The 12,886-nt window shown below is 42.4% G+C and overlaps 2 protein-coding genes across 2 annotated transcripts; one reads left to right on the top strand and one right to left on the bottom strand.

Moving 5' to 3' along the window:
• The first annotated feature begins 339 nt into the window (after positions 1 to 339).
• Positions 340 to 4,604, top strand: cgrrf1 (cell growth regulator with ring finger domain 1). The gene is made up of 6 exons (XM_024420683.2): positions 340 to 470; positions 1,504 to 1,643; positions 2,246 to 2,426; positions 2,994 to 3,141; positions 3,442 to 3,549; positions 3,857 to 4,604. Exons 1-6 carry the CDS (start codon positions 367 to 369, stop codon positions 4,187 to 4,189), a joined length of 1,014 nt encoding a protein of 337 aa, XP_024276451.1. The 5' UTR covers positions 340 to 366; the 3' UTR covers positions 4,190 to 4,604.
• Positions 4,605 to 4,725: 121 nt separating this feature from the next.
• Positions 4,726 to 12,469, bottom strand: psmc6 (proteasome 26S subunit, ATPase 6). Its single transcript, XM_024420682.2, has 14 exons — positions 12,329 to 12,469; positions 11,801 to 11,880; positions 11,656 to 11,695; positions 10,630 to 10,682; positions 10,454 to 10,521; positions 8,987 to 9,101; positions 8,811 to 8,898; positions 8,469 to 8,530; positions 8,227 to 8,350; positions 7,935 to 7,996; positions 7,483 to 7,603; positions 7,061 to 7,141; positions 6,847 to 6,918; positions 4,726 to 5,199 (listed from the first exon to the last, which is right to left on the bottom strand). Exons 1-14 carry the CDS (start codon positions 12,411 to 12,413, stop codon positions 5,081 to 5,083), a joined length of 1,170 nt encoding a protein of 389 aa, XP_024276450.1. The 5' UTR covers positions 12,414 to 12,469; the 3' UTR covers positions 4,726 to 5,080.
• Positions 12,470 to 12,886: the final 417 nt, after the last annotated feature.

Raw genomic sequence — 12,886 nt, 5'->3', positions numbered from 1 at the left:
AAATGCCACCATCTTTGAACCGGTTCATCCACTCAGTACCCAGATACAGGCTACCAAATTGGAGACTTTTTGAAATTGCTGATAGATATCCTACTATTCAGAGACCCATTTTGTCACTGCCAGTAGGTTTACCTGTTCACTTATTCTATTCGCATGCCTATCTGCGACTTGCTTACAACATAATTACAATGGTAGACTACGTGCTCCTCCTCCCAAATGCGCGAAAAGATTGCGCATGAGGGGCAGATGGTGGACTGGCCACCGTAGTTGAAAGACGGAAGTAACTGCTTTGAAGTATACGAATATTGTTTTCTCCACGGGTTTAATCATAAATTGGTTTATTTATCTTTAGCCAAGATTTTAAAAATGGCAGCGGTGTTTCTAATTACGTTGTATGAATATTCTCCATTATTTTACATTACTGTCATATCGTTATGTTTCGTTGTTACCGCCGCCATGGTCCTCGGCTGGTAGGTTCCTGTCAAATTGCCTTGTTATGACAACAACAACATTAGGCTGTTATTATTGAATGTAATGATTATTTTAGCCTACAAATAAAGTTGCCAGCTATCTGTACTTACATTAAGCAATCGGCCCTGTTTATATTTTGTTCAGTAAATCACAGGAGACTGTGTTATTTGCGGTAATAAATATTGCAAACGGCGATGGTCATTTGACATCACGGCAATGCTACGTTGTCACATCACGTGACCGCATACAGAGTGATAAATGTTGCAATGTTAGGCACGCACGAAAATGTTAAATTTTTTATTTATTAGGATCCCCATTAGCCGACGGCAATGGCAATAGCTAGTCTTATTAGGCAGCGACCCATAACGAAAAATACATTACAGACAAAATACTTTGCAATGTACATACATTTAAAAAATATTCACATGTTGTGGGGGTGTGTGTATCTATCAGTTACACATGCATGTCAGTACATACACACAACAAGTAAAATGAAACTTTGTAGCGTTAGTGCTATCCGGGAACCTTGGAACGGTTCTTACCCTAACTATAACCATTACCTAACTTTAACCCTTATCTAACCTTAACCATTTTAAAAGTCAACTGCAATGGGGTAAAATCAGAGTTGGGACGTGCCAAGGACCCTGGATAGCATGTACCTTGGATAAACCTAGCATTCGGGAAAGTTAATCAAAGTGTCATTGCCTCAGAAAAAAATACAGTATCTGGTATTGTATTTACTGAAACATGGACTGTTCTGCACAGTTGTCTACTAGTTTTATTATAACATGTGTTTGTTTTTTAAATAGCCATTTACAATGTTCTACATGCATTTCTTTACATCACAAGGTAGGCTATTAGAAAGCTTTATTTAAAAGCAGAAATTGTTTTATAAACTTTTATCAATTTGGTGTGCACGCAATATCAAGTTGTTATACTGTAGGCTATTTCACTCATCTTGTCTGATCTCTTATACACACAACATAATGAAATTCAGATTTTCTGTCCTATGTTCCACCATATCTCCCATAGGTTTGGTTTCGATGTCCCAGTGATTCTCCGCAGCTCTGATGAGACTGAGTCAGTCGTGCCTGTCCCAGAGAAGAGGATGGTTCAGGTGACCAACCCCTTTGCCCTAGAGATGGGGTCCTCTGGGGTGGTCTCTGTGACTGGTGAGAGAGCATGCAAAGACAGTTATTATGCAACAAACCACACATAGAGCCAGTTTCCGGGACCCAGATTAAGCCTCCAGGGCCTAAAAGCTATTTCAATGGTGATTTTGAATAAATGACCTGTATAGCATAGTGTGTTGTATTAGGCCTTTGCCCACACTATGTTATAGGTGTGCCACTATGAATGATGCGTGAATCTAGATTGTATAAACTGTGTGGTTCAAGCCCTGAATGCTGATTGGCTGACAGCCATGGTATATCAGACTGTATACCATGGGTATGACAAAACATTTGTTTTTCCGGCTCTAATTAAGTTGGTATAATAGCAATAAGGCACCTCAGGGGTTTGTGATATATGGCCAATATACCACAGCTAAGGGCTGTGTCCAGGCACTCCACCTTGTGTCATACTTTAGAACAGCCCTTAGCTGTGGTATATTGGCCATATACCACACCTCCTCGGGCCTTATTGCTTAAATATACCACATTTTCGTATTGAGTGGTTAACCAGGGAAATATACAACTAGTACTGCATCCATGCCAATTTCCTCAACACCCATCTGACTGCCACTTTGAATCATTCATTGTTTTCCTCTTTCCAGAGGGTGTGTCCCTGCTTCCATGCTGCCTGGAGCCTTGTGTGCTGAGTTGTTACTGGGGTTGTGGTGTCCATGCCCTACAGGGGGCGCTACAGACCCACCAACACGGCCCCAGTAAGCTCACCACGCCACATCTGTTCCAGGAAGCTCTGCACTTCCAGTACCACCACTGCCAAAGTTTCCAGTATCCTTCTCACAGGCGATAATCTGATAATCGTATAATCGGTATCGTTGTTGTTAGTATAAGTACATGTTTTGTATATGGGATGGTCCTATGATGTGTTCTTCATTTTTACTCTTATTATTATCTATCCTGTTGTCTAGTCACTTTACCCTGCCTCTATGTACATACAGTGTCTAACTCAAATACCTCATACCCCTTCCTGCACATTGATCTGGTACTGGTACTCCCTGTATATAGCTTCATTCTTATGTATTTTATTCCTCTTGTGTTACTTTTTAAAGTGAATTGTTTTACTCTGCATCGTTGGGAAAGGCTTGTGACAAATAACATTTGATTTCCGATAGTCAGGTTCTAGAAGATATTATTTGCTCATGTTTGTCTTTTATGAAATATTGCACATTAATGCATGTTTCATTGATGTATGATATGTCATATTTCATCATCATGATATTTAGTTGTGGCACTAAGGTTGAGGATAGACGGATGGAGTGCATGCAAGGCTAAAATTACATGTCTTTCAGTTCAGTTTCATCCTGCATGTATTTTACCCCTTAACCAAAGGCTCAGTATCAGTGGAGAGGACAGAGAGGAGCATTATACCAAGATGCCAGCCGATCTGGGGATCACTGATTTCGGGCTTTTGCCACGGGAACGCTACCCCATAGTGGCTGTCCTCACACTGGCCGAATCTGAAGCAAGGGACACGTACAACATTGTTAGTGTGACAGTCTTGGTAATACTTGGAACATCGTCAAATGGGGCCAGTTTCGTGGACACAATTTAAACCTAGTCCTAGAAACATGCTCAACGGCGAATTCCCACTGAAAGGGTTTTTATGTCCAGGACCAATCTATGTCCGGGAAGTCCAATCACTTCAATGTGTATTATCCTAGGGGTAATGATGCAATCCACACCCTGATATAAGGTGTGCTCATTTGGTTTAAAGTTACCATCTTGGCATGGGCGTAGTCCTGGGATGTGACACTCATTATCCCTCATTGTTCCTCTCGCTCAGGTCGCCAGCGTCACAGTGGTTCACGTTCCAGATGACAAATACAGCCTGTCGGCACGGATCCTGTTTCAATATCTCCTCACGGCACAAGGGAACATGTATGAGTTGAAGGTACGGCTTTATTTTTTGTTAATTCATCATTTATTTCTCCAGTCTCATTGACATAGCAGGAATGTCTTGTTCAAGGTAATGGACAAGGGCTCAGTGAGATTACAGTAGCCTATCATTACTTTTTTCAGATTTTTGGTTGAGGTCTAATATCCATACTAGCGTGCCGTTTAGAATGCAGGCCAATGTGCCAATACATTGCTTCCTACGTGATGTGGTATTGTAGTTATTAGAATAGAGTATTCACTGTTAAGAGCAAGTCTGATGCTAGCAGTTAACATCCTTACAAATGTAATGTTATCTGCTCCAGCCACTATTTATGTCAGCCGAGAACAAGGGGTTGTCGGAGGCGACTGACCCCGACCGTAGCACAGAGGCACCACCAGAAACACAGAAAAGAGAACCCGGAAAGGAGATGCCAGGAATGGAAGATGAAGAGGATTGGTCAGAGGAGGGAAAAGGCAAAGACTGTGTGGTGTGTCAGAATGAACCTGTTAACCGCGTCCTGCTGCCCTGCAGGCACGCCTGTGTGTGTGACGGCTGTGTCCATCGCTTCCAACACTGCCCCATATGCAGAGCTTTCGTATTAGAGTCCTTTGCCCTGTTCCAGCAGCCCCATATGGAGGAGGTAGAGGAAGAATGAACTGTAATGTAGCAGGTCAATATTACCAGTATTTATAATATGAACGTAGTAATGTTACTCATTGGAGTAGCTCTACAGGCTACTGATAGGAAGGAATGGTGTCCAAAAAGTCCATGCTGATTGTCACAATGGGTGCTGTTCCAACAGATACATGAGTACAATTTCAACAGAATCAAAGTGTTTACCGAATGGATGATATGGTTTCACATTGAGGTGTTTTATTGGACATTTCCAACTGTTTTATGGCTGTGTGAGCATATGAACCACATTTTATCACGTTGAGTTTATCGAGGTGCAAACTACTTATACTATTTGTAAATGTAGATATGGAAAACCTAATATTTTTGATGTGCAATGTATAGAGAATGTATTGTTTTTGTCAATATACCATACTGTGAGGTGTTTTTTCTTTTCACCCTTAAATCGTGGACAAAGTTATGAATGGCATCTTTATGAAAATCACAAAGAAATCAAAACTGTCATCACAGCTTCCCCAAGGTTTAAAAGGCAGCAAAAAAAAAATAGGACAATCAGTGTGAAATATCAATGTTTTAATGTGACATATTCCTTTGATTTTACAGATACAGGTGCTCCAATGGCAAGAATATTTGTTTTGTTAATATAACCCAAAATACTGGGCCAGTGGGTATAAATTTCACACTATGGAGTGGAGACAGAGACATTAATGTATCCATTTCCAATATCTATAACTGTTTTGAGGTCACTTCTTGGCAACTCTGTATATAAATGGTACACTAATTAGAACAGACACCGCCCCCAAGAAGCTTTTCTGCATCACACAAAAGGTTAAACCGCAAAAGCAAACCCCATCCCAGCCTCTCTTTCTCATCTACTTTCCATTTTCACATATAGGAATACTGATATAGGCATTTATATGGGCTTGTAGTCCAGTTTGGATTCAAGCTTCTTTGAGTCGGCAACCTTGCGAACCGCCTTCATGAAATCCTCTTGAGTGACGTACTCGTGGTCGGTACGGATCGCAAACATACCTGGAAGATGGAAAGGAACGAGACTTAGAGCATGAACAGCAGGTTGGGTTCAGGACAATAACAGCTATGTTCAGATAGGTTTCCTGGACACAGATTAAGACTAGTTGTACAGTCGTGGCCAAAAGTTTCACAAAGTCTGCTGCCTCAGTTTGTATGATGGCAATTTGCATATACTCCAGAATGTTATGAAGTCCCTATTTGCCATGCAAATTAACTGAATCCCCCAAAACAGCCCTGCCATGTCAGTGGTTCTCTTATTAACACAGGTGTGAGTGTTGACGAAGACAAGGCTGGAGATCACTCTGTCATGCTGATTGAGTTCGAATAACAGACTGGAAGCTTCAAAAGGAGGGTGGTGCTTGGAATCATTGTTCTTCCTCTGTCAACCATGGTTACCTGCAAGGAAACACGTGCCATCATCATTGCTTTGCACAAAAAGGGCTTCACGGGCAAGGATATTGCTGCCAGTAAGATTGCATCTAAATCCACCATTTATCGGATCATCAAGAACTTCAAGGAGAGAACTCCAGCAAGCGCCAGGACTGTTTCCTAAAGTTGATTCAGCTGCGGGATCGGGGCACCACCAGTACAGAGCTTGCTCAGGAATGGCAGCAGACAGGTGAGTGCATCTGCATGCACAGTGAGCCAAAGACTTTTGGAGGATGGCCTGGTGTCAAAAAGGGCAGCAAAGAAGCCACTTATCTCCAGGAAAAACATCAGGGAGAGACTGATATTCTGCAAAAGGTACAGGGATTGGACTGCTGAGGATGAGGGTTAAGTCATTTTCTCTGATGAATCCTCTTTCCGATTGTTTGGGGGATATCAGGAAAAAAGCTTGTCCGGAAAAGACAAGGCAAGCACTACCATCAGTCCTGTGTCATGCCAACAGTAAAGCATCCTGAGACCATTCATGTGTGGGGTTGCTTCTCAGCCAAGGGAGTGGGCTCACTCACAACTTCGCCTAAGAACACAGCCATGAATAAAGAATGGTACCAACACATCCTCTGAGAGCAACTTCTCCCAACCAACCAGGAACAGTTTGGTGACGAGCAATGCCTTTTCCAGCATGATGGAGCACCTTGCCATACGGCAAACGTGATAACTACGTGGCTTGGGGAACAAAACATCGATATTTTGGGTCCATGGCCAGGAAACTCCCCAGTCCTTAATCCCATTGAGAACTTGTGGTCAATCCTCAAGAAGCAGGTGGACAAACAAAACCCCACAAATTCTGACAAACTCCAAGCATTGATTATGCAAGAATGGGCTGCCATCAGTCAGGATGTGGCCCAGAAGTTAATTGACAGCATGCTAGGGCGGATTGCAGAGGTCTTGAAAAAGAAGGGTCAACACTGCAAATATCGACTCTTTTCATCAACTTCATGTAATTGTCAATAAAAGCCTTTGACACATGAAATACTTGTAGTTATACTTCAGTATTCCATAGTAACATCTGACTAAAAAATATCTAAAGACACTGAAGCATCAAACTTTGTGGAAATTCATATGTGTCATTCTCAAAACGTTTGGCCACGACTGTAAACTAAAAAGCATACTCAATGGAGAATCTTCATTAAAATGGCTTTTCAGTCCAGGACTAGGCTTTATTTTTAGCCGGGAAAGCCGCCCATAATGTTGGTCAGTTACCTGCTTCAGTGCACACGTTTCTCAAATCGGCTCCGTTGAAGCCGTCTGAAAGCTTCACGATCGCTTCGTAATCTAAAAATACAAAGCGACAACACCTGTTACAAGAAGCAGTTTAACAAAATCGAAAACATGATTACACCCAAATGTGTCCCAGTCCCAGCTGTGCTAACAATCAAGACTACAGTGTCTCCATAGTGAGTGAGTACACACACACCTATTTCTCCATGTTTTGTGATGGGGCCAGAGTGGATCTTCAGGATGTCCAAGCGGGCCTGTTCATTGGGCAGCTCAATGTCTGTTGGAACAGTAGAAATAACCATGGGTCACTCATTGTTTCATACCATAGACATTCACATTTCTTTCTACTTGGTTATGATTGAGAAAGAAATGGAAGGAGATCATTGTTGGCCTTATCTCCCAAAGGAGATAAGGTCCTGCATGGCTCAGTTGGTAGAGCAATGGCACTTGAAACATCAGGTTTGTGGGTTCGATTCCCGGGACCATCAAAGAATGTATACACACATAACTAAGTCACTTAGGATAGAAGTGTCTGCTAAATGGCATATATCATTATATTACATTTAGAGGATTAAGTATGAAGGTTGCGGGATGATGATGAGAGGAGGAAGAACGTACGGATCTTGCGGTCCAGTCTGCCGGGACGCAGCAGTGCAGGGTCCAGGGTGTCAGGCCGGTTGGTGGCCATGATCATCTTGACTCTGTGCAGGGTGTCAAAGCCGTCCATTTGGTTCAGCAGCTGTGCGGCGCACAAACACACAAAAGATAAGTCGGCGAGGAGCCAACTCACAGAGAGGATTATCTGCCGTGGATCCAGATAACTTTAGACATCTTTCAGTAAGACCCTTCAGTACGTATTGAAATGCCAGTCAAGCTGGCTGCAAACTACACGTCACCGAGTTCTATTCCCATCTTCACCCAGAAGATATACTGTACTGACCAAGCCACAGAACGGTCTTTCACCAAATAAATATATTTTACAGAACCATCATTCTCATAGAAAGCAACATCTGTTGAACATTAGATATATGTTACATAGAATGGATAAGAGTTATGGCCGCCCATTTTACCTCCATCAGGGTCCTCTGGATCTCTCTGTCAGCTGACGTGCCCTCTGAGAACCTTCGGCCACCTTGTAGAGAAAAAAGTATTTCACTTACAACACATTCAACATTCCCAGACACTGCATGCAATGCTAAGCAAAGGGAGAAGGAATAGATATGGCATCAGGGCTCAGGATGCTTAGCCTGGTCCCAGATCTGGTTTTGCTGTATAGCCAACTCCTTTGGTTGACAATGACTACAGCAATTGGCTTTACAGCTCAAACTGATCTGGGACCAGGCTACAGGTGAGGATGCTCACCGATGGCGTCGATCTCGTCCATGAAGATGATGCAGGGCTGGTGGTCCCTGGCATAGTTGAACATCTCCCTGATGAGCCTGGCGCTCTCTCCAATGTACTTATCCACAATGGAGCTGGACACAACCTGCCGCAACCGGTGCAAAGAAGACAGGACATGCTAGGCGTTAGCCATGTTGTTCAAAGAATAGTGAATACAGCCCGAAGGGCCAGTGGAGGAAAACAAAGTGTAGCCTATTACTCACCTTGAGGAAGTTACAGTCCATCTGACTGGCTACAGCTCTTGCCAGAAGGGTCTTTCCTGTGCCTAATGAAAAGATAAGTGCATAAAGGAAATTGATGAATAAACCCTCAGGACCTCAGTGACATAACCTGCATTACTCAGGGTGAATCTCAAGTCTTTCCTTGGTTCGCCGCATCCTTTATTCCTAGACCTCCCTCTCAAGACGCATTGGAGGAGAAGGTCTGAGGGGAGGGACCTCAGATCTTTTGATGCAATGTGTTTTGAGATGTAGGTCAAGGAATCCAGGACATGAGGAGTCAAGGAACAATGTAAAGTCTACATCAAAATCCTGCTAGTGACTCACCTGGAGGTCCATAGAGCAGGCAGCCCTTTGGAGGGATAATCCCCACCCTCAGGAAAAGCTCAGGGTTGGTCAGGGGCAGCTCAATCACCTGACAGGGAACATAGGAGAGTGTCATATAGAACACCTGCCTGATTCAGGGAAGCAGTACTAACTGTACTGTAGGATGTGACGTGTACCTCTCTCAGTTCACGGATCTGCTCGGCCAAGCCACCGATCTCTGAGTAGGAGATACTGCCAGGGTCTTCATGGGACATGTTGTACACCAGGGGGTCGACTTCTCTGGGCAGATACCTGTAGGGTGGGTGAGTGTACATGTTATCTACCATCAGGGAAAACATTTAGGCCTGACATACCTTATACTTTTACCATTTTGTGTCAGTAGACTGTATTGATATTTTCTCAATGGGTGCGTGTCTATATTAGGGCTGCACAATTGATCAAATTGAAATTTCTAAATTGATTTGTGCAATATCCATATCGCATGCAATATTTTGGAACGCCAATAAGCCGCGTGTAACGTCAGTTACGGTTTACTTAGTTTGTCGTCTCTCTCCCTCTCATCGCTTGTGGTTGCTTCCCACACACACCAAGCCCTGTCACTCAAGCAGCACAGTTCCTCCTCCTCACTGTTAGATTCACTATAAGTTTGCATGCTGTTCTGTTAGATCAAATGCAGTCAACACAATGCTGCTTTCCACTTCGCCTCTTAATATAAATCATTCTATTTCAATAGTTCCAACAGTTCACCCAAGTGTTTTGATCTATATCGCAATATATAAATGGTCAATATTTTTTACTTTTTAAATCGCAATTAAAATGTTTTGCCCATATATTGCAACCCTATTGCGTGTGGGTGCAGTACTAACGGTTAACCGTTAAATCAGTTAGCCACCGAAAATGCATTTTACCGTTCATGCTTATCGGTCTATAGGTTCATTTGCATAATTTAGTGGAATGAAATTGCTGCGTGTATTTTTGTTAGTCATCATGCATCTTATTAAAATCACACACACACACAGAGCCTGGTTTGAGGAGCGGAATAGCCTACCACCTGTCAGACAATGCGAGAGCAGCTCCTCAAAAAGCTGGTACTGGAGTCAAATGTGCTTTTGCAAGCCCAGTCATTGCGCAACCAATAACAATTCTAAATACAATCACGTGTTAAACTGTTTTGATGGCCACGATTAAAGAGCTATTACTTATATTTTTCAATCTCAACTCGTAATCAAAGGGCGCCTCCCATTCTTCATTCGAGTGCATAGGCTATAGTCGATGGTAGGCAGGCTATCAGCGAGTCACCCACCACTTTGCAATGTGAGCTTGTGGCAGTATAATTGTTTGAAACTGAACGTTTTACTTTACTTCAAATAATGAGGCATGTCTTACTTTGCTTCAATGTAGCCTAACCATTATTCAACCATAGAAACAGAGGAAATTGTTTTATAAAGACTTCCTCATGCCATTAAGCAGCATTTCTCTCCTGTTGTATTGCTTTTCATATCAACTTTCTTTCGTTGTCCAGAAGCCAAAGGCACAATCCTGGTCATATTAGCAACCCATCCTAGTTGTTGCTAATAGATGCCCTGTCATTCTACATTTCTAGCAGAGATTTTCATCTCTGTCACATATGGAATAGTGCCTACCTCATAATGGTGAGGGTGGTCATGTCCAGGGCCACTCTAGTGCCTGGTTTGAGCTGTGATTTATCCAGCTGTGTGAAAATGACAGAGAGATGAGCTCAATTACAATCATGGAGATATGACACATTACGTAAATAATCACTGATGAAACGTTGGTAACATCATGTTTTAAGACCTACTTGTCTGCGGCAGCCAACAACATAGCGGGGTCCATTGGTTGCCTTGACAATGACTGTGAAGAGAAGTAAATAATGAACATAACATGGGGTGTGTTCGTAAATTCCCTCTGGCTATCTACTCCGATTTCAGAGCACTCTCGTCTGAGTGTGCCAGAGCGTAGAATAACTGCTGAATTTAGGAACGCTCAACACTCATTGAATATGGCCAGTGTCAGTTGGAAAAAAGCGTAATTAAATTGTTGCCAGCAGCCCAGTTACAGTCATCAATGCTCTGGATAACATGAAAACAACAAAAATGTTCAGAGTGAGGTGTTCTCTCATGTGTCGAAGTAGCTAGCAAGCTAGCCAGTTGGCTTGGGTGCTTGACTGCGGTTGTGAGATCAGAACTCTCGGATCAACCCTACTCCTCCGTCAGAGTGTCCAGTGTGCGCTCTGGACGCTCTGAGAGCAAACGGACAATCTGACAACACTCTGAATTTACAAATGTTCAAAGTAAACCGAGGCACTCCAGAGTGAATTTACGAACGCACCCATGGCATTGTGTGTTCTTCAATGCACTCTGGAGTGCCAGAGTGAGCTCTGGGCGTTTGTACATTCAGAGCGCACACTGTACACTCTGGCTGATGAGTAGGGTTGACCCGAGAGTTCTGATCTCACAACTGTAGTCAACTGGCTAAAGTTGGCTAACTTGCTAGATACTTCCAGACACAAATGAGAGAACACCTCACTCTTACCATTTTAGTCACCTTAGCAGAGGTGCTTAGGATGTTTTCATGTTGTCTAAAGCATTGGTGACTAACTGTGCTGCTGGCAACAATTTTATGAATTGTTTTGGCAGGTTATATTCAATGGGTGTTACTCTGCTCATCAGTTATTCTGCTCTCCGGCACACACTGACTAGTGCTTTGAAATCGGAGTAGCTAACCAGAGTGAATTTACGAACGCACCATAATATGTGACGTTTAAGGATGCAGCTAGGCATATAAATAGGCAATATAAATTGCAGTGATATTAGATACAACTTACATTTCTCCTCCGTCAGCTGTTTGAGCACTTCACCCACAATCTACATAAAGTATGAAAATAATTCGCAGTTCAAATCCATTCATTAAGACACATATGTGTACACTATATTGCCGGTCAATAATCATGTGTGAATACACCATCTTACCTGACCAACACTTTGTAAGGCCTTCAGGTCATTTTCAGATTTTTCATATTGTTTTGTCTGTTCCTTGAGCTGTTCCCTCACTGAAAACAGAGTCAGACAGAGGATACGAATGGAATCAAGATGTGTAGCTAACGTTAGCTAGCTACAGTTAGTAAGTTAACGTTAGCTGGTTATGTCTGTTATTGTTCTTCCATGACTTCAAGCTAAACTCGAACTAATATTGTTAGCTATCGGTCTTGGCAAATAACGTTAGCTGGTTAAACTGTTTTGCCATGGCTTAGTACAGCAAATACATTTCAATATACGGCTAGTTACAGCTATTTTTGTAGCTAGCATTTTGCTAACGCGTTAGCCGGTTGTGAAGACCATTCATTTCTATGGACGAGTCTACTGGCACTGCATGACAAAGCGAGTTACAAGTAGCCAACAACCGCTTATCTAACTGGTTGTTGCTCATTTTAGTTAGATAACCAATTTTACGTGCATTATTCCGATCTATTGACAAAGACACGGTAATATATTACTTACACTCTTTTAAACGTCCGTCAATCTCTTTATGTTCAAGTAATCTTTTCCTGTAATCTTGAAGTCCCTTTTCTCTGGTGTCAGCCATGTTGCCTCTATGAATTATGGGAACTGTACGACGTCGGAAGATGGGTTTTGTTTGTGTCTTCATGCAATTTGTCACATCTGCCACATGGGGGAGGTGTCTCCTCATACTGCTCACTGGGTGAAAATATGACCAAGACCAAAGGACGCTCCAAAGGATGCCCCTTGACACTGAAAACAAAATCCTCTCGATCCAAAAGAAGAGTTTTGTTGGGAAATAAAATATTCCCCCTCACTTTCAAATCACAAAAACAAATCATTCTATCTAAAAATTAATCTGGTTATGTTTAGCTTGGGTGAAAGCACTGCGTGAATCATTTTATTTGCGTTCCGATAAATAAAACAAAAAAGCATTTTACAAACGCATTTCATTCCAATCTACGTAATTTTACATGACTGGGGATGAGGATAATATTTTTAATACCGCAACGGAGCATGCCAAAGAATGAGCGCATGCTGCAGCACCTGAGGAGTTTT

Source organism: Oncorhynchus tshawytscha, linkage group LG05, assembly GCF_018296145.1.
Source record: "Oncorhynchus tshawytscha isolate Ot180627B linkage group LG05, Otsh_v2.0, whole genome shotgun sequence".
NCBI classification, from domain to species: domain Eukaryota; kingdom Metazoa; phylum Chordata; class Actinopteri; order Salmoniformes; family Salmonidae; genus Oncorhynchus; species Oncorhynchus tshawytscha.
This window is presented reverse-complemented; position numbering and strand designations above follow the sequence as displayed.

What these genes read in the sequence shown, in the direction of transcription:
- cgrrf1 (XM_024420683.2), top strand. Translation starts at nt 367, where the DNA reads ATGGCAGCGGTGTTTCTAATTACGTTGTATGAATATTCTCCATTATTT. An exon ending in CACCACTGCCAAAGTTTCCA is followed by an intron (nt 2,427 to 2,993) that starts GTATCCTTCTCA and finishes CCAAAGGCTCAG; the next exon opens with TATCAGTGGAGAGGACAGAG. An exon ending in GGAACATGTATGAGTTGAAG is followed by an intron (nt 3,550 to 3,856) that starts GTACGGCTTTAT and finishes TATCTGCTCCAG; the next exon opens with CCACTATTTATGTCAGCCGA.
- psmc6 (XM_024420682.2), bottom strand. Translation starts at nt 12,413, where the DNA reads ATGGCTGACACCAGAGAAAAGGGACTTCAAGATTACAGGAAAAGATTA. An exon ending in CCTTACAAAGTGTTGGTCAG is followed by an intron (nt 11,696 to 11,800) that starts GTAAGATGGTGT and finishes TACTTTATGTAG; the next exon opens with ATTGTGGGTGAAGTGCTCAA. An exon ending in AGATCCGTGAACTGAGAGAG is followed by an intron (nt 8,899 to 8,986) that starts GTACACGTCACA and finishes GTTCCCTGTCAG; the next exon opens with GTGATTGAGCTGCCCCTGAC.